The sequence below is a fragment of the Mus caroli genome, chromosome 2 (genome assembly GCF_900094665.2).
Source record: "Mus caroli chromosome 2, CAROLI_EIJ_v1.1, whole genome shotgun sequence".
Lineage (NCBI taxonomy): Eukaryota > Metazoa > Chordata > Mammalia > Rodentia > Muridae > Mus > Mus caroli.
In genome coordinates, this window is record NC_034571.1 from 166,075,889 (window position 1) to 166,101,191 (window position 25,303).

General features: G+C 51.6%; 1 protein-coding gene across 1 annotated transcript; it reads left to right on the top strand.

Moving 5' to 3' along the window:
• Positions 1-10,306: 10,306 nt before the first annotated feature.
• Npepl1 (aminopeptidase like 1) lies at positions 10,307-22,780 on the top strand. Its single transcript, XM_021153411.1, has 12 exons — positions 10,307-10,543; positions 11,052-11,237; positions 11,588-11,758; positions 13,988-14,077; positions 14,483-14,564; positions 16,150-16,292; positions 19,493-19,570; positions 20,293-20,393; positions 20,609-20,732; positions 21,019-21,195; positions 21,550-21,660; positions 22,169-22,780. Exons 1-12 carry the CDS (start codon positions 10,394-10,396, stop codon positions 22,328-22,330), a joined length of 1,575 nt encoding a protein of 524 aa, XP_021009070.1. The 5' UTR covers positions 10,307-10,393; the 3' UTR covers positions 22,331-22,780.
• Positions 22,781-25,303: the final 2,523 nt, after the last annotated feature.

A 25,303-nucleotide genomic window follows, 5' to 3' on the forward strand; every position in this document is an offset into this window, starting at 1 on the left:
CAATGGGGGTCATATTTTCTTCAAATGTGTTTGTGTTAGCAGAGGGCCTGACCATGTCTGGGATCTTTGGGGCCGTGGCTATTTATTTTATGCCTGAGGCCTCTGCCTCAGAGTCTGAAAGTCGATTTGTCTATCTAATGGAGGCCTGCAAAGGGACCAATCAATTTGCTATCCAATATACAAAAAGAAACCACATAAAAGACAGATAATTATTTTTCGTTATGGAAACGTGCTTTACTCGAGCACTAGAGCCTGTTTGGTAATCTTCAGATCATGTCCAAAGTGGTTTGCAGTGTGCAGGCTCTGGGACCTGCCACTGGGAGGGAAATGTTGTCCTCCAGTGTGGTGTGACAGAGTCGAGGGACAGTATTTGCTAGGAGGCCAGATCAGAGTACCGATGTTTGTGTACATGCATACCTGGGAGAGAGGAGAGGTACTGGGGAATGGATGCAGGACCCGAGCGTGGGTGGCTGTCATAGCGGCTGGGTCCTGGCAGACAGGTCATCAGTCGTGAGAGCTCTCCAAGGAGCTTGCTGAACCACTGACTAGTCTCTTGCTTCCTGTACTCTGTTGTCCTTGTCCAATGTATGATTCCCTTCCTTCTCATCAGTCAGTCACTTCCAGGGAACAACCCATTTTCCTAAGGCTAGAATGTTGAGTCCAGTGGTAGCTACATTCAAGCCTATATCCTGATGTGGCTTAAGGTGGGAAGGCCTGTGAATAGGGGAGGAAGGTGGGTCATTTTAGACAGGTCTATGTAGCTCAGGTTGCCCTTGAACTTGCGACCCCATCTTTACCTTCCAACTGCTGAGATTATAGACAGACAAGTGCTACCATGCAGGGCAGTGGGTGGCTAAACAGTAGAGTCATCTTTGCAGTGGAGCCTGTGGTGATCTGAGTTTCTAATGGTCACACAGGAGTGTATACTCACAATTGGGCATTGTCAATAAGCAGAGTGCTTTGAGAATTGGGTACTGGGTCAGAGTTGGTGACCAGCTGAGGTGTTTGATTCTCATTCTCATCCTGAGAATCAGACAATAGGCTGAGTGTGAACCTCTGCTAATTGTGAACGTGGTCTATGAAGTTAGAGCCACCTTCCTCCTCTGCCGAGTGAGGTCCTAACCACCTACCCAAACATGCATGTGAACGGCAGTGGAGCAGAGCAGGCCGACTATGAGCCAGGGCACTTGATCATCGGGGTCCCTTCTATGTCAGCCATATGGGGACCATGTGAAGACACCTTTCATGGTGACCTGGGCCAGCAGCATCCGGGACTAGTTACACGGTAGGATTTTATTTCTTCTAAGGAAGCAGCTCCGATCCATCTGGTGAGTGTTGGGGGCTTAGTTATGCTCAGTGCCTCTAAGTATGGGTCTGCCTCAGTTGTGTTTTCCTGTGTTTATTGGCCCTTTGAATTCTCTTGACCACCCACACAGCACCTTTAACCTTGTGTCTGATGTTTCTGTTTAGTTGTTTTGAAACTGAAGGAAAGCAGCCCCTGCAAGTTGATGACTGTCAGAACAAGCTAATGGGGGCACCGGTGGACATGTAGACAGCTCATGTAAAAGTGTTTCCCATCGGGCTCAGAATCGCCATCCTCAGACAGACTAAACCTATCTATGCTGGGTTTTCTTACTACGTCAAGGGACATTCCACAGAGCCAAATGGCAGAGACTTGTGCACAATTATCTGGTCAATTGAGGCAAAAGAAAATAATCATTTGTCCAATCGTGCAAATGAGCTCCCTGGACTGTCCTGAATGCTGAGATAATTGTGTGGTCCTCCACTTTCATCCCATAATCTGGCAAAAATGGGCTATTTAAACAAGGCTCCATTTGACAATGCACATTCCAATCAGGCTTCGTTACAACAGACCACTGGGGTTTGCATTTTCTGTTTGTCAACTATAATTCTATAATTGCTTTAGGCTAATCATCCAAATTCCACCATTAGTAATCACTATCTCTCATTTACAGATGTGGTAGAGGCCGAGGGCCCCGGTTTATGTCATTTGGTCTCATTTTCCCAGGAAGTGCTGAGGGAACCAAATGCCTGTTCTCTGGCTTGGCATTCTGACCCAGGGTATCACAGTAGAGCTTTGGTTTATTCACTGTGGGGAGGAAAAACCCCTCCCACACTGAGCTGCCCCTTCTCCAGATGGGGAAACCGAGACCCATGCCCAGGTGTAGCACAGGATCGAACTGGAATTGTCACTTTCCTCATCTCTAGACCAGCACTTCTCTCTGCTTATTCCATTTTAATTGTTCATTTCTTTCCATAAAATTAAATGACCTTCTTCAAGAAAGATTTAATGGTCAAGATGTGATTTGGTAAAAAGCTTCCTCAAGGGTGTTTTTTCTTATTACAAAGATGAGACCGGGCTGCAGCTCCGAGAGATTTGCAGGCAGCCGTGAACCATTACCCCAGCTCAGTTTTTTGTGTAATTGGTGTGAAGAGATTGCTGCTGATGAATCAGCCTGCCGCTGAACAGAAAAATAATGAGTGTGTGGTGACGCGACCGGGTGTGCGTACATGTGAGCTCGCAGTTGTTTACCAAAGGTATATGCGTACATAAAATGCTCGCCGAGATGGATAATGTCATTTTAAAGTTGTAAATAATAAAAAATAGTCTCGGGCAGACCTGATTTTACAATTGCCTGAGAGTGCGGCACTTCATTTCAACACTATGCGATGGCTAGAAATTGATTTTTTTTTTAAATCCAATTAAGCCTCAAGGTTGGTCATCCATTTAAAAGGTCGGGTGAGTTAAACAGTGACAGGGCCTTCGGTTCATGCTAATAATTAGATTTACACAGAACTCCAGCCCTCGTGTCTGCGTTATGGAGACATATGTTTTCTGTTTGCACAACTCTGAGCTGTCCAAGCCCCCAAGTCCTAGTGCAGACAAACCAGCCAAGCAGGGACCCAGGCTTTCTGAGACCCCAGCAGCACTGACCCCACTATGCCTTCTGTTGGGATTCCCGGGCCACCTTGAGAGTGTGGGTGCCAGCATCCAGCTGCCCTCTTTTCTATAGCCCTGAGAGTCCTCGCGATGGAAAGTGGCCTCTCATGCGAAGACGCTGTACCATCTGGGTTCATGTGCTGCTGACTTTAAGGCAACAAATAAATCCTGGTTTAAAAACAGCACTGTACAGCTCGCTGCTGAGCGTACCTGGCACAGGGAGAGGAAGGCTTCAAAATACCTTTCTAGGCTTCTTAATGTCTTAAGGGTTACTATATTATGAAGATGTTGGGAAAATCATGAGTCTGAGGAAAATGTTTCATTCTCTGCTTGGGTTAGAGTGTCATTCTCGTTTTATAAATGGCTGAGACCTGGCATTTCACCCTGCACTGTAATATAAGGAAGGCTTTTCAGTATGCTCCATCCATAACCAAAGCAGCCTGAAATAAGAGACCTTCTAGAACTTTCCATCCATAACCATGAGCCAGCCTGAAATAAGGGCCCTTCCAGAACTTTCCATTTACAACTATGAACCACTTTGAAATAAGGGCCCTTCCAGAATGTTGCATCCATAACTATAAACCAGCCTTGAATAAAGACCCTTCTAGAATGTTCCATCTGTAACTATGAACCAGCCTGAAATAAAGACCCAGAATTTTCCATCCATAACTTTGAGCGAGCCTGGAAAAAAAAAAAAAAAGGGGACCTTCCAGATTCAGTGAGAAAAAAATATTGAATTTGCTTCTCGTTGCTCATCACTCCAGACAACAAAAGCCTAAGAATTTTAGATTAGCTTTTTGCCTCCCCCACCCTCCCCTCACACCACTCAGTTGCCCAAATCCTCAACAACAGATTTATGATTCTTTTTGAAAGGTCTGCGTTGGATAGCACAGATAGACGTGTAATAAACACAAGGGTGTTTGTGAGGTGAATGTGACGTGGGTTGGAGTGAGTCATCTCAATACACTGGAGAGATCTGCTTCTAACAGGATCCTGCCAGCAAAGGTTTTTCCTCAGGAAAAGATTTGATCAGAATAAACATTCTCCTCCATTTTGCTTTTCTGTAAGTCTACATGTTCACAGGTTGGGTTTGCTTAAGGGAATGTGGGACTGAACTAGCTGTTGCTCTCTTCCTTCCTGTATCCTCCCCAGTCCCAAGGCTCCAGGTCTTCAATATGCCCTCGAAAACTTTCATAACTACAAAAATAACTGTGCTGGTGTTTGGAGGTAAATAGGAATTTACTTCCTGAGACATGAGGGTTATTGCTGCCTGAAGCTGGGAGGTTCATTCAAGGACTAGTTCAGACCTCCATCTTCTCCAGGAGTTCCCAAGACCCCGTGTCCAAAGGATCAGGTTCAGCTTGTTAATAAATGGTTCTGCTAGTACATTTTTGTTCACGAGTTCTCTCTTGTTCTGCTGATGGCAGAGATTGAAGACAGTCACAGAGATGAGATTGTATGGCATGCTTTTCAAGCAAGGCGCAAACGATTGTGTGACACCTTTTGTGTAAGATGCGTGAAGGTAGTAGCTGTATTTTTCTAAAAGAGGCAGGCAAGATAAACCAGAAACTAGTAGAAATGGCTGCCTGTGGGGGTGAAGAGGGATGTGTGAGGAATGAATAGAAAGTGGGGACAGAAAGAACCCCCTTTTGAGCATCCCTCTTCACAGCTAGGGTTTTTTTGAGATGGATAAATGTTTCACGTATTCAGAAAAGAAAATGGAACAAGAAGCAAGGGGAGGCCAGCCATCATCTGAACACAAGCAGGAACCTAGGCGGCTGCCACGGAGAAGCCACGCAGCCACGAAACCAGCTCCTCACGTGGCAGTGCATGAGCGCAAGCACAAAAAGAATAAAGAAAGGGCAGCTGTGTGGTTGGGAGCTGCTGCTGTCTGTGGTGGGGAGAGCAAGTGAGCATCCATGAGAGGGTGGCTGCCTGTCAGGAGGAAGCCTGCAGAGGGGTCACAAGGGAAGGCATCTGCAAGCCTATGAATGAAAAGACCCCATGACAATCGTCACTGGGGACCTAGTAGTGTGCCTCTACTTAACCAACTGGTCCCAAATGCCACCCAAGAGCCACAGCTTCCTGGACAAGAAGGAACAGAGTGAACTAATAAAGCTAGCCACGTTAAATAAAACACAAAACTGAGAATGTGTTAGGACATGCGAACCCGTCCAAGGGGACTGCTACTGGCCTGAGCAACTGTACTGTCAGACAAGCAGTACGTGTGAGTGTTCATAAGGACATGGGGTAGGGCGCTGGGCCCCTAGGGCTTCATGCATGGTTCAGTTTCCTGACTTGCTCCTTTTGGAGACAGAAGTTCTGCCTTCTTGTTCTGTACTGGACTTCTCACATGATGTAGCCAGTCCCAGAAAGCAAGAAGGAAGCCATTCAGAAAAAGCTGGAAATTACAGCCTAGAGGTTGTAGCCATGGTGCCCTCATATGCACATAGTACTAGAGCTGGGTCACCATGGACAGAAACACTGAACACCAAGGCATCCTAGCAGCCCCAAAGTGTCCATCCCCATAAGGAAAAGAGAAAGGCTCTATCTAGTAGGGAAGATGATCTTCCCTAACAGTAGATGAAAACAAATATCTGCTCTGGTGTCTGAACAGGAAATTAACAAAATAGCAGCAGTTTCTTTAGCCCCTCCTGAGAAAATAAGACCAACCGTGCAAGCCAGAGCCCTTTGCTGCCAAGCATCTATTAAACAAGGGAGGTGGGGAGCTGGGAGTTTGGCCCAGTTAGTTGGTAGAGGGCTTGCCTAGCATTCATGAAACTCTGAGGTCATTCACAGCCAATAATGACGCACAACTGCAAGCCCAGCCTTTGTGAGGCAGGTGCAAGAGGGTCAAAAGTTCAGGGCCAACCTCAGGTAGGCTCAAGGACATCTTGGGCAACGTGAATCCCTGCCACAAATAGGTCAATAAATAATAAATATAAATGGTAGGAATGGTGGTTATTGGACTGTAAAGCAGGCATCGCTTCTACTTCTATCGATTATAAAGAAAACCTGTACTTTGACCAGAAGGGATCTCTCAGATCCCTCTTAAACCAAATGTAAGGGACACTTAGACCCTGTACCTCCTCATGAGGGACAATGGAAAGCATAATATAGATTTTTGCCAAACACCTTCAACCCAAATCTAATCTCAAAGTAGCAGGCAAATTCAAACTTCAAGGCCTTTTGTGTGACATGTCCTCATCGTGAGAAAGAGGCAGGGATTATTCGGGATTCAGGGAGACTAGAGAACCTGACAGCCAAATGGAACGTCTGATCCTTGTGTGGCTTCTGGTAAAGGAAAAAGCCACAGAGGATGTCTGAGGACAGTGAGGATGTCTCACTGTCAACAGTGTTAGAGGATAGTATTGTTTGAATCGTGAGTTGCCCATGGGTCTGAATGGGATGATGTGGTCCAACCAGCATTCTCATTCCCAGGATACACCCTGAGGTACATAGGGATAAATGTATGCAATCTGATTTAAACAATGCAGGAAAGAAATATGTGCTCACACACCTGTATACATGAATATGTATAGATTATAAACATGCACAGTCTTGCTGAAGGGCACAGAAGTGTCTTCATTGTACTAGGTTTTCAATTTTCCATAGTTGGTGGAGGTGGTTTTTGTTTGTTTGTTTTTCTACAGCAGTGAGCTCCTCTTACTTTGGGTGACTCTGGTGTAAGCATAGGTGAGCCATCTGGTACTTCTGGTTACACAGAATGTAGCCAAGGCATTTTCTCACCTTACGGAACTCAGGACATGGTGCAGAGATGTAAGGCACAGATATCGCAGCCTGGGGCAGAACACACAGAGGCCATGTCATGTTTTTCTAGGTTGGTAGCTTCAGCCAAGTGTCATAGAATAAGGATCACCAGACCAGAGCTGTCTTTCAATTTCTGTCCATAGTGCTCATTTCCCCTAAGTCTTAAGGACTTCTGATTGGTGTTCAGTCATGTACAAGGGAAGAACAAAGTCTGGCTAAATAGATGCTAGGCCTAGTCACCTGAGTTCAGATGTCCCAAGTGGACTGTGTCCTTTAGCACCCCAGGGCACCCTATGAGGGGTTAGTTCCCTAGTTCATGATCTAGCTGCCAGTAAACTTCAACTCATCCCTCAAGACCCATGTCAAAACTCTCTCCCAGTCTGCAGGGCCTCGCTTGCCTCGGTCTTCTCCCAGAAACCTGGTGTCTGGAATTTGTGCCTGTGACTCTGCCCATTCACACATTTAAGCAGCTTTCATACACTGCTGCTCTCTTTGGAGAGATCAGGGGTCTAGAGCTGTTCAGAACTGATGTTTGCTACGTAACTAGGTTGGATTGAAGAAAGCTGAGGCAGGAGGATTGCAAGTCCAAGATCAGCCTATCAACTAAGCTAGAGATGAGCTTGAGACTGGCCTAGTAGAAAATGAAGAGAGACATGGGGATATGATTCATGGCAGAGCACTTGGCCAGCCAGATGAGATCCTGGGGCTCTGTCCCCGCATCAAAATGAATACATGAATGCACATATGACCACTGGATGAACATACCATAAACCGTGACACTTGTCTTCTTGGGCTAAATACTTTAGCATTGAGGAAACTTGCAGATCAGTGAGTGCAAACAGCCTGAGGGGACATGTGGGGTTTTAGAACTGTGTCCCAGAATGTGACCTCATGACTCCTGAGAACTTTACTCTGGTTTCTTTCAGAAGCCTTTGAACTTTCTGCTGCTTCTGAGCTGCAGCAACACCCTCGTCCGGTGTGGAATTGGCTCCAGTTCATCACAGTTGTAAGTTGCTGCTTGGGTTGCAAGATCTGGCCATTTGTTTTAAACTTTCATTTTTCAAAAAAAAAAAAATTAAGTTCAATTTTTCCTTGACAGCGAGGTGTAGCCTGAGCTGTGGGTTAATACCTTCATAAAAATCTATCTAACTAAACAAAGACGCCCTGTCTCATTTACGTTAGTGTCCATGAGGCTTGCCGTGAGAGGGTTAGTAGTTTCCTCAGACCCTCTCAGATCCATCACACGTTCTGCCTTGAGGAAATTGACAGGCATCCAAAGTGGAATGTCCTGTGTGGTTTCAATTTCTTCTGTCTGGGGGTGGCATGAAACCAGGGATCAGGAATATTTGCTCATTACAAAGCATCCCACAGTCCCTCTTGCTCTGTATGTAGTATTTAATAAATGCTGGCTGAGTTGAGCCAACTCAGCCATCTTTGTTTATGATTCACAAAAGTTACTTCCTTCATTATAGGGGAGGATTCTGTTGAATAGGCAGGCCCTACTGTCTATGAATGTGTGTGTGTGTGTGTGTGTGTGTGTGATGCCTGTGTTCGTATGTGTTCATATGTGTGTGGGCACATGCACATGTGAGTTTACATATATATAAAGGCTGAAGGTTGGCCCTAGGGGTCTTCCCTTAGTGAATCTCCACCTTGTTTCTTTGGTAGACATTTACAGTTACTTGTTTATTCATTTTGTGTTTGTGTGTTTGCTTGAGCAGAATACAGTACTCACCTGTAGGTTGATGACAACCTACCAGAGTTGGTCTGCTTCTTCCCATGAGGGAACTAGGAGTTGAACTCGGAGGACAAGTGCCTTTATCCAGAGACATCTGAAAGGCCCCGCCTTGTTTTTTGAGGCAGCCTCTCTCACCGAACCTGAAGCTAACCAACTGGGTAAGAATGGCTGATCATGGAGCTCCAGGGACGCTTGTCCCACCCCCCCCCCACCCCCCAGTGCTAGGATACAGCCCATCTTTTTACAGGTGCTGGGATCTTCAGGCCTGTGCTGCAAATATTTTACCTCCCAAGTCATCTCCCCAAGCCCTCCAAAATACTCTGTGCTCTGTAGCATATGCAGAGACCTGCGCACCTGCAGCTCCAGCTCCTGCTCTCATAGGCTGTAGGCTACGTCATGTTCACTCCTCCCCCACCTCCCAGTGTCATTCCTTCAGATGACATCTTGCTGTGGACTGGCCTGGGGACTGGGAACATAGTACTTCTCCCACAGGGATCAGCTTAAGCCTGCCACCCTCTAGGAAAATTGCAAGTTGTCGCGGCCCCTCCTGAGTGCCTTGTGCCTCACACTGTATTTGCAAACACCAGAGAATCAGGATAGAACACTTAGTACCCTTTACAAATGTGTGAAAACATGCAGTTGCTGTAAAAACTCTTTTTCAAGAAAATAAGATCCAATTAGTGTTGACTTCTGTGTCAGGAAAGCCGGAGCTTCAAAGGAATCCGCTCTGCTCATTCAGCTACTGCCGTCTTCAGGGCTGGCCTGCTCTGGGCTGTTCGATGGAACCTTCAAAGCTGAAGAAATCCATACCATAGATGGCTTGTAGGTGGGGACATAAGGTGGGTGGTGCCTGCAGGGTCAGTGGAATGGAGAGCTATGTGATGAAACTGGCTTTGGTAGGTTAAAAAAAATGTTTTATTTAATTCATTCTCTCTCTCGCTCTGTGTGTGTGTGTGTGTGTGTGTGTGTGTTTAAGTCGGTGTGAGTGGGTACCTCTTAGTCAACCTCTTAGTCAATGGACACGTTTTGGATGCTGGTTTGCACCTTCCAGATATGGGACTAGAACTCTGGTCCTCAGGTGCTGCAATAAGTGCCTTTTCTCGCTCAGCCATCTTGCTTTGCTAGTTTTAAAGCCTGATAACAGAGAAGAAATGTAGATTAAAAGTGACATATAAGACTGGAGGTCACAGCCGGGCGTGGTGGCGCACCCCTTTAATCCCAGCACTTGGAAGGCAGAGGCAGGCGGATTTCTGAGCTCGAGGCCAGCCTGGTCTATAAAGTGAGCTCCAGGACAGCCAGGGCTACACAGAGAAACCCTGTCTCGAAAAACCAAAAAAAAAAAAAAAAAAAGAAGAAGACTGGAGGTCACTGAGCTCCAGCCCCAGGCCTGGAGTTGTCAAAACCTGGGCAGTGTAGGGTAGCAGCTGACTCCTTTCAAATGACTTCCTCTGTCTTTTCCTCTCCAACACAGGTGACAAAGTGCAGAGGCAGCTTGCTCCACTGCTGAATGGTGACCTTTCGGGCGAGCATTAGGCCGAGGAGGCGGCCTACGCTGAATAAAGTGGGGGATCCGAGTGCCTAATTGTCAGGCCACTGCAGTAGCCACGGCTGTCCCTGGCAAGTGAGGCTTCCTCGAGTCCAGGAACCTACTGCCAGCCGGGCCAGGGCAGCAGCCAGAGCTGGAGCGCTTCCAGGGGCTCGCGCGCCACTCGCCCCCCAACGGAGGCCCGGAAGGCGCAGTACGGCCCGCGCCCCGCCTCCGCCGGCGCCCCCTCGCGCCCCGGGTGGGCCCTGCAGGGCGGCGCGGCCCGGAGGCGGCGGGGAAGGCGGGGCGCCGAGGCCGGGCGGGCCGGGGCGGCGCCGAGCCGGGCCGGAGCAGGGCGCAGGGTGCTGGGCGGCCCGGCCGGGGTCGCGGGGGGAAGATGGCGAGCGTGGGGCTGCAGTTCCAGGCCAGCGCCGGGGACGCGGACCCCCAGAGCCGGCCCCTGCTGCTGTTGGGCCAGCTGCAACACCTGCACCGCGTGCCCTGGAGCCACGTCCGCGGGAAGCTGCAGCCCCGGGTCACCGAGGAGGTGAGCGGGCCGCGGCCGCCATGCGCCTGCCAAGCCCAGGCCCTGGGCCACGGGCCCCGCCTCGCCCGTGCGCCCCGCCGGGCCCAGAGCGCAGGCCTGCGACAGGCCTAGCCGTCTGTCCCCAAGGCCCTGGCTGCAGCGAGGCCCGGCCTGTGTCGCCGGCCTGCCCGGGCCGAGCCACCTGCTTCCGCGCCTCCGGGCCCGGCCCTGCAGAAGGCCCAGTGGCGGCTTTCCGCGTGGCCTCTGGCCTCGAGACCCGCTTCCATGGCTACTAGCCAGGGCCCAGGAGCCGGGCCTCCAAGTGTTTGAAGCAGAGGGTCCCTAGACAGGCCTTGCCAGCGCGAGGCGCAGTCCCACGAGGGTGGTAGGGTGCCAGAGAGCCACACATGCCTGGTGGCAGCGGCTAGGGTGCCTTAGACAAGCAGGCGTGGCCCGCGGGGCGCATCTAGCCACACAGGCAGCACACGTGTTGAAGCCCGGTCTGTCTCATATCTCCTTTCTAATCCAGCTCTGGCAGGCAGCTCTGGCCACGCTCAACCCCAACCCCACAGACAGCTGTCCTCTGTACCTGAACTGCGCCACAGTGGCAGCTCTGCCTTCTAGGGTGAGCCGGCATAACAGCCCGTCCGCAGCCCACTTCATCACCAGGCTCGTGAGAACCTGCCTGCCTCCTGGAACCCACCGGTGTATCCTGGTGAGTGCTGGGCCCGTGAGTGTATCCCAGCCCGTGGCCCACCTCAAGCACAGCAGGCTGGCCCGTGTGATCTCCCATTCTAACCCTTCAACCACCGAGTGATTTACACCGGATCGGTTTGCGTGACAAATCAGAGATGCCAGCCTAGATTTATTGAGGCCTGGGCTTATGTCTGTGCCCTGCTCATCTGTCTGGGAAAGAGTGGACAACATCTGGTGGCAGACATTTTTCTCACGCAGCCTCAGGTTACTGTGGGGCACAGCCGTCTGGGTTTGTAGAGCTGCTATTGGGAGAGTCCTGGTGGCATCCCTTTGTGGCTTCAGCCCCACCTTGCTTCTCTCTCACTACAGATGGTCTGCGAACAGACTGAGGTTTTTGCCTCTGCCTGTGCCTTGGCACGGGCCTTCCCACTCTTCACACACCGCTCAGGGGCGTCCCGGCGCGCAGAGAAGAGGACAGTCATTGTGGAGTTCTTCCTGGTGGGACAAGACAATGGCCCAGTGGAAGTGTCCACCTTGCAAGTGGGTGTCTAGAGGCAACATGCCTTCTGGGAGCGCAGGTGGAGAGCTCTTCCCTTCTCTCCCCCAGGGAAGGGCTACCGTGCTTTTCGGGAATCCCCAAAAAAGGGTCGTGTGTTGTATTTTCAGGTCTCTGTTCTGTGCAGCTGTGATTTGATTATGCATAGTTGTCCCCTTAAGTGGGGAGCACTTTTGTGTGTGACGGTGGGAGCACCTTTATGTGTTAGGTGGGGGAGCACCTTTATGTGTTTCGTCTCACTGGAGCCTCAGAGGAAACTCATGCAGGCTGAAAACCATTGCCAGCCTGTCAGGCAAGGGAGGTGCCTGACCTAGGTTGCCTTCCGCTGCCTTGACCCGGCTTCCACCCAGCAGCCAGAGACCAACTTCTCCCTCCACTTTGGCTTCAGGAAGGCTGTTGCTTGAGCCTCAAGCAAGCCCCCTACTTGAGGGCTTTGTCCTCTGTCTCCCCAATAGAGTTAAAAGGGGGCGGTCCTCCATGTCTGCCATCTCGTGTCAGCTCTCTGTTTTTTTAAAACAGTCTAGTTGCTTTGCTGGTTTTAACCCCCTTTCTCTTCCAACCCACCCAGATCTAGTTTGGGCCCCTTCTCTTTTTCTGAGGGCCACGATGTGTCCATCTCTCCTTGAAGCATACCCACCAATTCTCAAGCCTCTTGTCCCAACTGCCCTCCACCCTCTTACATTCTCTTCCCAAACTCTCTGGCCTTGGTGTCTTAACTCTGCAAGGTTTCCACTACTTGTGGCCTTCATCTGACAGTGGGCACTGAAGACCATATCTGCCTGCTAATTCTCGGGGGTCCCTGCTGGGCTTCCCCCTCACCTCCTGCCAGCCGCCAGCTTGGAAACCTGAGCGTAGCCCTCCGTTCTGTCCACATATGGCCAGCCCTGGCCACTTCTATCCCTTCTGCACAGCTTTCTGTCCTCCCAGGATGAATCCCTACAGCCTTGCACTAGCCGGACATGCTCACGTCTGGGCACTCTGTGGTGATAAGTGCTTCCTCTTTTTCCTCACCAGGGTATCCCCACGATCCCCACCCCTAGAGCTCTATCTGGGTCCTGTAGACTTTGTCCTTGTCTCTACTGACATCTCTCCCAGTTATCGGAGAGTCCGTCGCATTGCTATGTAGCAAGCCTCACATAAACCCATGAGGAAGAAGTGAGTGGATATTTCTTCTCTTGTCAGTGAGACCGAGGTTGAAATTCTCTTCACTCTCATCCTTTGCTTAGTGAGAAGTCGGTGGAGGGTCTGCGGGGTTAGACTGCCTCCCTTGAGGCCGGTCCTCGGCCCAACACACATCCCACGCAGGCCACCGGCTGCTGACAGGTGGCAGGGGCTCACAAGCACAGCTCATATCTGAGCTGTCAGCTCCCTGGTCTCCATGCAGAGCCTTCGAGGTTTAATTACCTGGGACAGGCAGCAGCTCTTGTGATGGTCAGACAGCGGGGGCGGTGGCCGGCTGGCAGAATCGACTTGCGCCTGCCCTCCTGACATACAAGTCCGGGGGAGGTGATGATGAACTGCAAGCTAAAGCCCCGCGCCCCCGCAAGCCCCTTAATATCTGTTTCTTCCGGCCAGCACAGAGGCACTGACGTAGCCAGTTATCCCTGGCTTCTGAGACTTTGGGCACATGATGGGATTAAATGGAGGTGGAGGTCTGCTCAAGTCAGCTATGAGGAAGGCCCTGTAGCAGAGAAAGATGGATAGGCAGGAGTCTAGGGCTGGGGTGGCTCTGCAGAGACCTGGAGCCACCTGTCTCTGGATACATCTAGCATCTACAGACCCAATTGGGCTGTCCCCAAGTTGTCCTTACCACAGAGCTAGGAGTCTGGTGGGGTCTGTTGTCTCAAGCTCCTGTCCTCTCCTGGGTCCTCTGAGGCTAATGAGCTCTCTAAGACAGAACATGGTCCCGTTCCTTCTACAGCAATGCCCTAGTAGACCATTCAGTGACCAGGAGGACAGGGTGACAGACCTCTGTTCCTCCAGAGGGCTCATGGAAAGCAACCTTCTCAACATTGTAGGTGATGTTTTGAGGGATCCTCAAAGCACTTGCTCCTTCCATACCCATACCTGTGAACAGCCTGAAGCATTCTTCTAGAGTGTTAGATCTTTGATGTCTGTGGTCCTCAGGGAACTGGATGGGATGGGGCGAGAACATCCCTTCCCACCCTGCCCACCTGTGGGCCCCAGCGATGAACTTGATTCTTCTTCTCTAGTGTTTAACCAATGCTACAGAAGGTGTCCGACTAGCAGCTCGCATTGTGGACACGCCATGCAATGAGATGAACACAGACGTCTTCCTTGAGGTTCGTGGCCTTATCCTGATAAGCTGAGGTGGGATGGTTTGCAGATCACAGAGACGGCAAGAAAGCCTTACGGTTTTTCTGTACCTTTTCTGGCCTGGAAGTCCCAAGGCTGTGTTCATCAAATCCTGGTGTCCGTTTTATTCCAGAAGATCAGCATCCTTAGCTGAGGGCATGGGTGGGATGGGTCCTCACTGAGACCAGCTGCAGGAAGCTGAGTTTGCAGGACCAGCCTTCCCCCCTGCCCCCGGGCTTAATCATGGGAGGCACAGCCACTGGCCCCAAGGTAGTTCCTTTCCCACCATGAAGCCATGGATAGACTCATCTTTGGCGTGAAGCCCAGCCTCGCCTTGAGTCAAGCCTTTTTCACGTGTCTCGTGCTGTTGATTTTTCCATGAATCTGTCCAGGAGATTATCCAAGTTGGAAAGGAGCTGGGTATCACCCCCACCATCATCCGCGATGAGCAGCTAAAGACCAAAGGATTTGGAGGTGTGTAGAGCTTCCTCCCCGCCACAGTTCTCACTGTCAGGAGCGGCAGGGGGAACCCGAGCGGCAGGGGGAGCTTTGGGAGCGTTTGGCACAGGGTCCTCAGTCTCGTCCTGCTGGGGATGTGAAGGGAATGGAATCAGCCTGGGTCCCAGGCCAAGACCAGAGCTTAGGAGACAGAGCATCCCTGGGGGAGGCAGGGGCAGCCTTCCAGGTTCTGCTGCTGATCCTGGGAGTCACTGGACCCACCTCCTTCCCGTCTTCTGTCTCTGGCCTCCCATGCGCTTGCTCAGAGCCAGCTCAGTGAGACCTTCCATTCCTCGATTGCACATGTTCATGGCCACTTTCAGGGTCCCAGTGGATAGTGTTCTCATACCGAACATGTTTCCTGTAACAGTCATGCAGTGGGGGCTGTCCTGGCCTACATGTCTCTCGTAAAGCTACCTCCTTCCCTGATCTCTACATAACTAGGAATTAGAGGGGGAAGCTGGGCTGTCTCGGGCGCTTTCTAGACTGAGCAGGCAAAGGTCACTGCCGCAGTTTTCAGTGATTACGAAATAAGTTCCTTCCAAGGTTCTGGGCTCAGGCAACAGCACTCTCTGTCTTACACCCCTCTGCTGACTTGGGCTTTCACCTGCCACAGCAGTGTGAAGACTGGTGGAGGAAGCTTGTGTAGGCTGCTGCCTGGCCTTGGGGCTGGGGACGGGGGTAATCCTGCTCAGACTGGGTCCCTCCAGTGGGTCCTCTCCAAAAGACAACTCAATGGTATGTGGCCAATGTCCACCTCAGAGTAAGGTGTCTGAGGACAGAGTTGGGAAGCATGACTAAGCAAGATGTTCATCTAGTCTTCAGAAGGCCGTGTCACTTGTGCCAAGTCCTTTTATAGATAAGACCCTCGCAGGAGCTCCTCGATTAAGGGAAGGAGAATTATGGGAAGGGCACTTTCATCACTGTATCCCTGGAACAGCTGTCAGAGCCATGCCAACCCCCTACACACTAACCAGAAAAACACGCCATGGCAGCGGCCATTTTTGTTGGGGCGTTTCTCTGAGGAGGTGGCAGTCCTGGGCAGGATGAGTAGAGTTTGTCAGACAAGCATTTTCTCCCTCCTCGTGGTTGGGCAGGGCACCTTGATGCATGCATAGCGTCTGTGCTCAGGCAGGCACCTCTTTCTTTGGGAAGATGGAGCATGTAAGCAAAAAGGGAGGGAAGTGATGGGACAAAGGCCATGGGAGCTGCAGGAGAAGGAAGGCTCTGAGCTAAGGGCAGGGGCCTCTTGTGGGCGGGAGAGGCCTTGAAGCATCGTCCACTAATTGCTTCACTGGGTAAGACCTCCTCTGTTCCCCATAGGCACCGTGCCATATTTTTTCCCCTCAGCGAGTTTTGTTGCCTAACAATTCTTTGCAGTCATAGATGTTGGAATGGATCTGTGTTCTCCCATCCCACACTGGCTCCTAGCAGGAGTGGGAAGGGAGATCTATTGAGGTTGCTATGCAGGAGAGGTGTGGGCCAGCACCAGAGTCTACAGGGCCTCTGGACGTCTCCCCCAGTGCGATGGGCACCTCACTTCTTCCTTTTCCCTACACAGGAATCTACGGGGTTGGCAAAGCTGCCCTCCACCCACCCGCTCTGGCCGTCCTTAGCCACACCCCTGATGGGGCCACACAGACCATTGCCTGGGTGGGCAAGGGCATCGTCTATGACACCGGCGGTCTCAGCATCAAAGGAAAGGTAAGATGTGGTTTTTAGGGTGCAATTCAGACTGGCACGTTCAAGTACCTAGTGCATTTAGTATCAGGAGTGGGCGATTGTTTTATTTAAAATCCTTCCTCTTCTACCCAACACAATTATTTTCAGGACTACTCAGGAAATGGAACTAATAATACAAGTTTAAAAATAACCCCAATAGCAAATAATTCTCTTTTATTGAATTCCACACATATTATCTTGCCAGTTGAAAATTTAGAAAAGAAAAATATTCCAATCCAAATAAAGAGAGCAGCAGCATATTAACACTTCAGATCTCATTAGTGTGTTTTAATAGGGAAAAGACCCACGAAATAAGTGTCCATCTCTGTCTCTGCTAATTGCTGATGGATTATAGCATTAAAGAAGTTTGCCTGGGTCTCTCATCCTGTGAATTCAAATTTATTCACCCTTCTGCACATTTCTGTGTTGGGTACACATGGGAACCAGGGTTGTTCTTCTGCTCCTACGCAGAACCCCAGTCCACCATTCCTTTAACTTTAGGGGTTTCTGTCACCCTAGGCAACTGATGATACCAGAGGCTCCCAGGGCAGGGGGTGGGGGGCGAGGTTTACAGAGAACAACAAAACAGTGGGTGCCATGATCAGTCTCCACTCCTGTCCTGGGCTCCTGATGGCTCATTTGAAGCATAGATGCCCCAGCCTGCAACCTTGCCCCAGTAGCCTTTGCGAGTGGGTACGGGCTTTGAGTGATTGTTCTGATACGGAGCCCGAGGCAGTTAAGTGGGCCGCCCTGAGCCTTGGGTGTCTGTTTTGTACATGATGGGTGGATCTCCTGGAGGCAGTCAGCACCCAGAGCCATGCATAAGCAGTAATTTGGTGCACTTCCTCATACCAGAAACCTCACATTCCTTTGTCACCATTAGCTCATCAGAGAAGCCCTGGAGCACAGGGAGGCTGTCAAGTGGCATACACAAGTTTCTCAAAGTTCCGCCTTGTGTTGCAGAGCTCACGTTAGTGCTGGTGATGCGTGCTGCCCTGTGCTCTCCCAGGGAGGCTTGCCCTGTTATTACCATGTCGATGCCTCATCTAGAAACTATCTCTTGCCTCTGCCTCAGGCAGTGGCTGTTTGGGTCTGTCACTCTCGTGGCTGCCCTGTGCTCCGGCTGACCTGGAAGAGGCAGCTGAGGCGTGTCCCTCATACAATAGGGACAGTGACTCACACTCCAGTGGCGGTCTTTTTTTTTGTTTTGTTTTTTAATCTATTTTATTTTATGTGTTTTGCCTGCAAGTATGCACCACACGCAAGCCGGCGGGCGGTTGTGAGAGCATGGGGGTACTAGGAACTGAATTCAGGCCACTCAGCGAGCGTTCTTGGCCACTAAGCCATCTCTCCAGCCCCAGGAGAGTTTTTAAACTTTACGAATTTCAAACTTAGCATTACTGCTTCATGGAGGGGCTTCTGCAAGTGAGGTCACCATGACTTGGTCTCCCAAGAGGGCAACAAGAAGGACCCAGTGGCTCTTGGCTCACGGAGAGGCCACAGCTTTGACACTTTGCGTAGCTGTGCCTTTTGTGTGTGAGTCAGCGTGACCAGGGCAGATGGCACCTTAGTATTGAGAACCTTTCCCTTTATAATAACAGAAGAAACTCGGGAGAGTCAGGAGACCTCACGTAAGCAGCTGAGCTTGGCACTTTGCTTGGCAGGTAACACCTGTGCTAGGGTACACTGTGTTCCATGAACAGCTGTCAGAGGCATTTTCGGGGTGGGTCATTTCGAAATGGTTTTTTGCTAGGCCCAGGGCTCCATTTCTTCATTTCAGTGGGCCTGCGTGTTCTCTCCGAGTAGGTCAGAAAGATGGCTTCTTTTCAGTCATGAGAGATGGATCCTTTATAGTTGATGTTTTTATAAAAGCAGCCCTTCGTACATCCAAAAAACCCCCCCAAAAAACCTGTCAGCTAAAATTCAAGGCCCCTGAGATACAAAAGGGTCTCTAAAATGACTGTACATTTCAAGCTCAGATTCTTTCTCCTGAGGACTTGTTTTTATTTAAAGTACAAACCTGTCACTCTGAGCTGGAGGCCGACGCGACGCAGCCGTGTCACAGCATAATAGTTCACAGAAGCTGGCTTTTGCATTTAGTGGCAGGGGTCTTCAGCTGCACGTGGTAGAGTAGAGATGCCCCCTACTGATGGTTGGATGTCAGTGGCGTAAGGGATAAGCAAGGTCTCTCTGCAGTCTTATAGGAATTGCTAGGCCGGGAGAGGGGCAGGCACAGAGCCGAGCCTCCCCAGAAAAGCTACAGGGATGGACAAAAGAAAGCCAGTGACGGTGTCTTCAAGTGGCCACTGCAGGAGTAGACGGAAGACAGGCTGGAATGAGTGTGAGCACCTGTGGCAGGGTCAGAAACTGGAGGGGCTAGGGCACAGGGCTCTTCCTTGGAGGAGAAGTGGACGGGACGCTGTGTATATTGTACCCTCGCTGCGGCTGGATATAGACCAAGAGTGAGGCCGTCAGCACACTGTTGTGTCTGACTGTAGTCGGACTGAACTGCTAGAAGCCAGAGCCACACACAGGCTGGCTGCCAACTGTGCTCAGGGAGAATGGGATAGGCATGAGCCTGGGGTTACCCTGTCCCCCTCAGAGGAGACACAAAAGAAACCCATGCAAAATGTAGAACACAGGCAAAATGGCCAATTGGCAAATACTTTACCTCCTGGGTCCCACGTCTGAGGAGGAAGCCATCGTTCTGACAGCCACTGGAAATTCCTAGCCAAGCCTCCTGAGGTGCTGGCTGAGTGACGCCACATGAGCCTTGGTTTCTGTGGAGTCAGGGTACAGAAGAGGGCAGAGACCATGAGAGTAGACTCCTAAGCTGGCCTGGGATCCAGGGCTCTGTGGGAGAACCCAGTCATGGTGAGTCTGGCCACTGTAGCTTCCTGGTCTCCCTCTACCATATCATTTATTGCTTGGTAGCCCCAAAACTCTACAAACAAGAGTTATATCTCCGCCATTTCTGCTGTTCCTTCTTCTTGCTTTAGTAGAAGCCCCCTTTGGCCAGTCAGTTTCATGAACTGTAGGGGTGCTCAGGGAGCCCTGTGAAAGGTGGGGTCCTGGTGTGCCATGCAAGGTTGGACGCTTAGAGGCTGCTGTCAGCCATGCTCCATGCTCATATGACTTATGTGACTTGTACCCTCACTTCCGGTCCTTTTGTGTGACTACAGACCACTATGCCAGGGATGAAGCGAGACTGTGGGGGTGCGGCAGCCATCCTGGGAGCCTTCAGAGCCGCCATCAAGCAGGTGAGGGCGCGAGTTCTGGTTTCTCTACCTCAGGACTGCACAGCCCGGCAGTGGAGCTTAGCAAGCTTATTGGGTAAGAAAGGCTGACTCGGGGTGCTTGCTGAAGGTTCTCTGAAGGAAGCAGCCATGGGCACACGTGTTTGCAGAAGGCCTTTACTCCTGTTGCCCTGCCATCTAAGACATGCTGGCAAGGAAATGTCCAGCAGGTCGGTTCTTCTGGACGCCCCTCCAGCTGGTGCTGGGGTACCCAGTGATGGGCATGAGGGGTGGTGGATCCAGGAGGCCACAGCCAGTCACACACACACACCACACATGAGACACTTGAGTGTCACAGCCATGCTGTAGGGGTCACACTGAAGGAATACAGAGGTGGAAAGACTCTTTCTTGTCATGGGGGCTGGGATTGCTACCTGTAGGAAGAACCGGGTCACAGGACCCAGGAAGTGACGTGATGTGTGGTAAAATTTTGGGTAAGAATGATGGTCAGGAGGCTGAGGCAGGAGGATTGCCTCAAATGTAAAGTTTTCATATGTTGTGTAGTGAGATCTGCTGCATGGTCTGGCCTATGGAGGGCTTTTCCCCTCCTAAAAGGGGTCTTGCCAAATTGCACCTTCACTTCCTGTCTACTGCTGTCTACGGGTCTGAGAGCACCTGGCTTTCTCCTTCACTCCCCCCAGAATTCCCAGTCTATAATGGGACCTCTCACTTGCCTCCCCTCTCAGGGTTTCAAAGATAACCTCCATGCTGTGTTCTGCTTGGCCGAGAATGCAGTCGGACCCAATGCCACCAGGCCGGATGACATTCACCTGCTGTACTCAGGAAAGTAAGGCCCCCTCTCACGTTGCACTGTCGTTTAGACTTGTAGAGTCCCACCCTGCCTCCTGAGGTACCTCCTAAGGGATGAGGTGTCTCATAGTCCTGGGAGGGCACGTGCCATGGAGATAGAGGAGCAGCAGAGACAGTGTTCCCCGCTACAAAGAGAGGTCACCGATGCTCAGTTGAAGCTGTATTCCTGAACTGGGTCTGTGCCTTGCCCAGGACTGTAGAGATCAACAACACGGATGCTGAGGGCAGGCTGGTGCTGGCAGATGGGGTGTCTTATGCTTGCAAAGACCTGGGTGCTGATATCATCGTGGACATGGCCACCCTGACAGGGGCACAAGTGAGTACCACACTTCACCTCTTGGCTGCAGCTCCCCAGAAGCCTGAACCCTCGTTGGCAGGTGAGCAGGTGCCGCTGTCATTCTGGAGGCAAGGTAGCTCCCCTCCTGCGGTTGGACCGGAACCCATGCCCCGCCCACTTGTTGTCCAAGCCTCCTCTTTACGCCTCTTCTCCCTCTCCCTCTATGTATTTCCCGTCTGCCGTTTGCCTACTGCTCTGCTTGCTCTCCGTTGAGTTCTCTGCCGTCTTCCCTGGTATGGTTGCTTCCCTTGTGTCCTTTGCCTAGGGCATTGCCACAGGGAAGTACCATGCAGCCGTGCTCACCAACAGCGCCGAGTGGGAGGCGGCCTGCGTGAAGGCTGGCCGGAAGTGCGGGGACCTGGTCCACCCGATAGTCTACTGCCCTGAGCTGCACTTCAGCGAATTCACCTCGGCTGTGGCTGACATGAAGAACTCCGTGGCGGTAGGTGTGGGGCCTGTGCTGAGGGGTGCAGCCGGGGCCCTAAGGAGTATGTGAGCGAGAAGACCAGTGCTCCCAAGCACCAGACGCGGTACAGAGTCCGACGTCACTGAGCATGCTCCCTGACCAGGCCCACAGGCAGCAGGGTCGGATTCATTTGCCTCTTGAGGTCCTTTGGGGTGTTCCCTGCCCTGGGGGGAGGGAGATGCCCTGTTCTAGGTCAGAGCCCACTTCAGCCATCTGGTTCACCAAATAACTTCCGTGTATAGCTGATGGATAAGGATTGGTTAGAGAGAACCTTCCAGACTTCTCCCACTGCTGGGGAAAGGGTGTCACCAAATGTCCTCTTGTCCCCAGGACCGAGACAACAGCCCCAGCTCCTGTGCTGGCCTCTTCATTGCTTCACACATCGGATTTGACTGGCCCGGGGTCTGGGTCCACCTGGACATCGCTGCTCCAGTGCATGCTGTGAGTGCCTCAGGGCTCCTCCTCTTCCCTCCAGACACATCTTCACTTCCGCCTCATGGCCTGGGCCACTCCCTCCCTCCTGCCCTGTTCTTGCAGAGCTCCTCAGAGCCGCTGCTGAGTTCCTCAGTAAGGTTCGGTGTTCTGTGTCAGATTATCTGTGGCCCAGCCTCCAGCCAGCTGCAGTCCCTCTGACCTCTGACCTCTGGCCTCCTCATCCCTGGGAACAGAGTAGCTGCTGTGTGCTGTCCTCCCAGCCAGCCTCGCCTATGCTTAATAGGAGGCCCAGACCATGTCCACCCCGAGCTGCAGCTATTAGTTAGACTGCGTCCACCACCCAGTCACCTTGCTGGCCCCGAGCATGTCAGGACATCTGCAGGGAGGTCCTGAGACACAGCCTTGTGTCCCAGGACCTCCATGTGGAGAAGGAGGGATTAGAAGCCTGGAGAGCCCCTTTTACAGAGCCGCTCCTCTGGCTTAGACCTTTCCACCATCCCTGTCCTGTCCACAGGGCGAGCGAGCCACAGGCTTTGGGGTGGCTCTCCTACTGGCTCTTTTTGGCCGTGCCTCCGAGGACCCGCTGCTGAACCTGGTATCCCCGCTGGACTGTGAGGTGGATGCCCAGGAAGGCGACAACATGGGGCGTGACTCCAAGAGACGGAGGCTTGTGTGAGGGCTACTTCCCAGCTGGTGACACAGGGCTCCTTACCTCATTTTGCACTGACTGATTTTAAGCAATTGAAAGATTAACTAACTCTTAAGATGAGTTTGGCTTCTCCTTCTGTGCCCAGTGGTGACAGGAGTGAGCCATTCTTCTCTTAGAAGCAGCTTAGGGGCTCGGTGGGGTCTGGAGAAAATTGTCACAGACCCCATAGGTCTGCATCTGTAAGCTCTGTCCCTTGTCCTCCACCCTGGTCTTTAGAGCCACCTCAGGTCACCCTCTGTGGTGAGTGCACTTCCTGACCCAGGCCCTTGCTCAAGCTGGGGCTCCCTGGGGTGTCCAGCCAGCCCTGGGTAGATGTGACTGGCTGTTAGGGATCCCATTCTGTGAAGCAGGAGACCCTCACAGCTCCCACCAACCCCCAGTTCACTTGAAGTTGAATTAAATATGGCCACAACATAACCTTGTCTATGCTCACTTTTTTTCTCAACTTCTTTGTCTTACAACTCACCTAGAGCCTGTCTGAGGCCGAGGTACAGAACCACTCCACCCAGCAGCCCTGGCCTGAGATGGCCAGTGGAACTGGTTTTACAGCCCAGAGCCATGGAGTCTGGGGCCCGAGGACAGCAGGCAGCCCTCAGGCCCAGGCCTCTTTTCCAGTTTTCAATCTCCACACACTGCGGGGGCTTCTGAGAGGCTCCGTTCATATTGGGGTAGACTTGGCTTTCCTCAACTCTGAACTTGAATCTCACAGTTCCTACCAGAGAAGTCCTAGGGCATAAGGGCCTGATTTGGAAACCACCTGTGATTCCTGGGAGCCCAGCCAGGATTCAGGGTCTGAAACAGCACACCTAGGCTACAGGGAAGGGACAGGGGCAGGTCTCATAGTGTCTGGAGATACACTGACTCTCCATGTTAGACAAAACCCACCTGCTCTCTGTCTTCCAACACAGTACATCCCATTGTGACTGCCTGAGAGATCAGGACTAGGCCCCAGTGAGTAGGGAGTCGCTCCCTACACCTTCTGTGATGGGTAGCAAGGCAAGGGCCTGCCTGCAGATGTGCAGAGTGTGTGCCCTGAAATGCTGTACCAGTTCACTGACAAACCTCAGCCTAAGCCCTCACTCGCACCCCACCCCTGGATTCCACTTCTCTCCAGCCCTGGAAAGAAGGTATCTGTTGCTGGGTCTGATACCATGCAAATGTTTAATAATCGTCGACTCTGTACAACCCCAGGCGGACCTGAAAAGTCAAAAGCCAACTCTTAGGTTCCAGCCCTATCTGAGAAACCTTGCTTGACAGTCAATAGCTGTTATGGGCAGTGGCCAAATGACTGGGGAGCTGCGGGCTTCTGTGTAGGGGGAGGCATGGCCGTGCTGGAGGGCAGGGGCCTCCATGGGTCATTAGTCCACTTAATTGCTTGCAGTAGCAGCTTTCAACACCTCCCTGAGACACCCCAGAGGAGGAAAGTGTCACCAAGGTGGTCTGGTTCATTCTCTAGGGCATCTGGCACCATCCCCATCCCACCCCATGCCAGGGAGCTGTGCCCATGTGGACACAGGAAGCAGGGGTCACAGAGCATCAGGGGAACTGAGTCTCCCTTGTATGAGTACAAAGGCAGCCACAGCGGTAGGGACCCAGCTGGGGATCAGCTGCAGCCGCAGGGCCTGGCTGGCATGTCCAGTGTTGGGGCTTCTGGGGGTGAGCCAAAGGCTCTGCTTTCCAAAGGTCAAAGGGCTTAAGGGTACAACTGCTTCCCCAAGCTCTGCTGGAGTCCCAGCAGGAGTCACAGGGTTGCAAGATCTCGATTGTGGCAGATGGACAGTCTTGGAGTCAGGTCAGCCTAGGCTCTGGAGAGCTGCACAGAAATGTGGCTTGCCCAGTATATGAGGAAGGTGTGCAGAGGCAACTGGACCACTATCATCATGAAGATGATGTCCATTTTAACTGTCAACTTGACATAACCTAGAATCACCCAGGAAGGATCTCAATGAGGGATTGTCTACACTGAGTCGGCTTATAGGCATGTATTTGATGCATTGTCAGTTTTGTTCAATTTTGTGGGGAAGACACAGCCCACCATGGGCGGCACCATTTCCTAGGCAGGATTGATTCTGAATGAGCTAGACTGCGGTCATCTTCACCATGACCACAGTGGATGACCACCTGGCATGCTCAAGGAAGGAGTAGAACCTTCAGCTTCCATGCTGGGAGCTGTCCAGCTTCCCCCCTGACTAGGAGACACACAGAAGGAAGACCTACTCTCTGTATTAACATAAGGAGCCCTAGACAGGACCATCATTAAGAACCCATGCACCCATGCTAAGGGAACATAGAAACACACACCTTTGGCCTTTCGGGGAACACTGAAAGTGGCCTGAATCTGCTTAGAAGCACAGGATACGTGCGGGAGCCATGTTGTTTTATGGATAGGAGTGTCTCACCCAAGCTCACCTTCTCTGGTGACTCCCGTGCCTCCAGTCACCCAGTGCCTGGTTTGTACTCATAGCCCTAGGCCTGAGCACCTCAGCCTTGCAGGAGAAAAGTCAGCTGGTCTCCCCACTGCAGTCTGAAGGAGTGGGCTGAATGAGCTGGGTATGGGCAACAGCCATAACGGTACCCCATTCAAGTCCCCAAAACCCAAGAAGACACTCCCCCCAAATCAGTTCTCTCTGTGCCAGCAAATGGGCATCAATCAGCTTTTCTTACACTGACAAATCCCCAAGAAAATCAACAGAAAGGGAAACCTTTTGTTTTCACTCATGGTTTCAGAGGGCTCCATCCATGGTTTGTATCATGGCATTGACCTGCTACAGAAGGCAGCTGGTAGGAGCAGGTAGCTGTCGAGGCTGCTTACCTCATGGTAGCTGGGAGTCAGAGAAGAAATGTCAAAAACTGCTTTTGCTGTCAGCTTTCACCACCTAGTTTCAGCATGAACTCCTCAGTGGCTTAATCCACCAGCAAAGTCAGTGCTATCTAGTTCCA

Excerpts from the sequence above, each read along its gene's own strand:
- Npepl1 (XM_021153411.1), top strand. The coding sequence starts at position 10,394 with ATGGCGAGCGTGGGGCTGCAGTTCCAGGCCAGCGCCGGGGACGCGGAC. Across the intron at positions 11,759-13,987 it reads TGGAAGTGTCCACCTTGCAA|TGTTTAACCAATGCTACAGA; the intron begins GTGGGTGTCTAG and ends CTTCTTCTCTAG. Across the intron at positions 19,571-20,292 it reads TCAGAGCCGCCATCAAGCAG|GGTTTCAAAGATAACCTCCA; the intron begins GTGAGGGCGCGA and ends CTCCCCTCTCAG.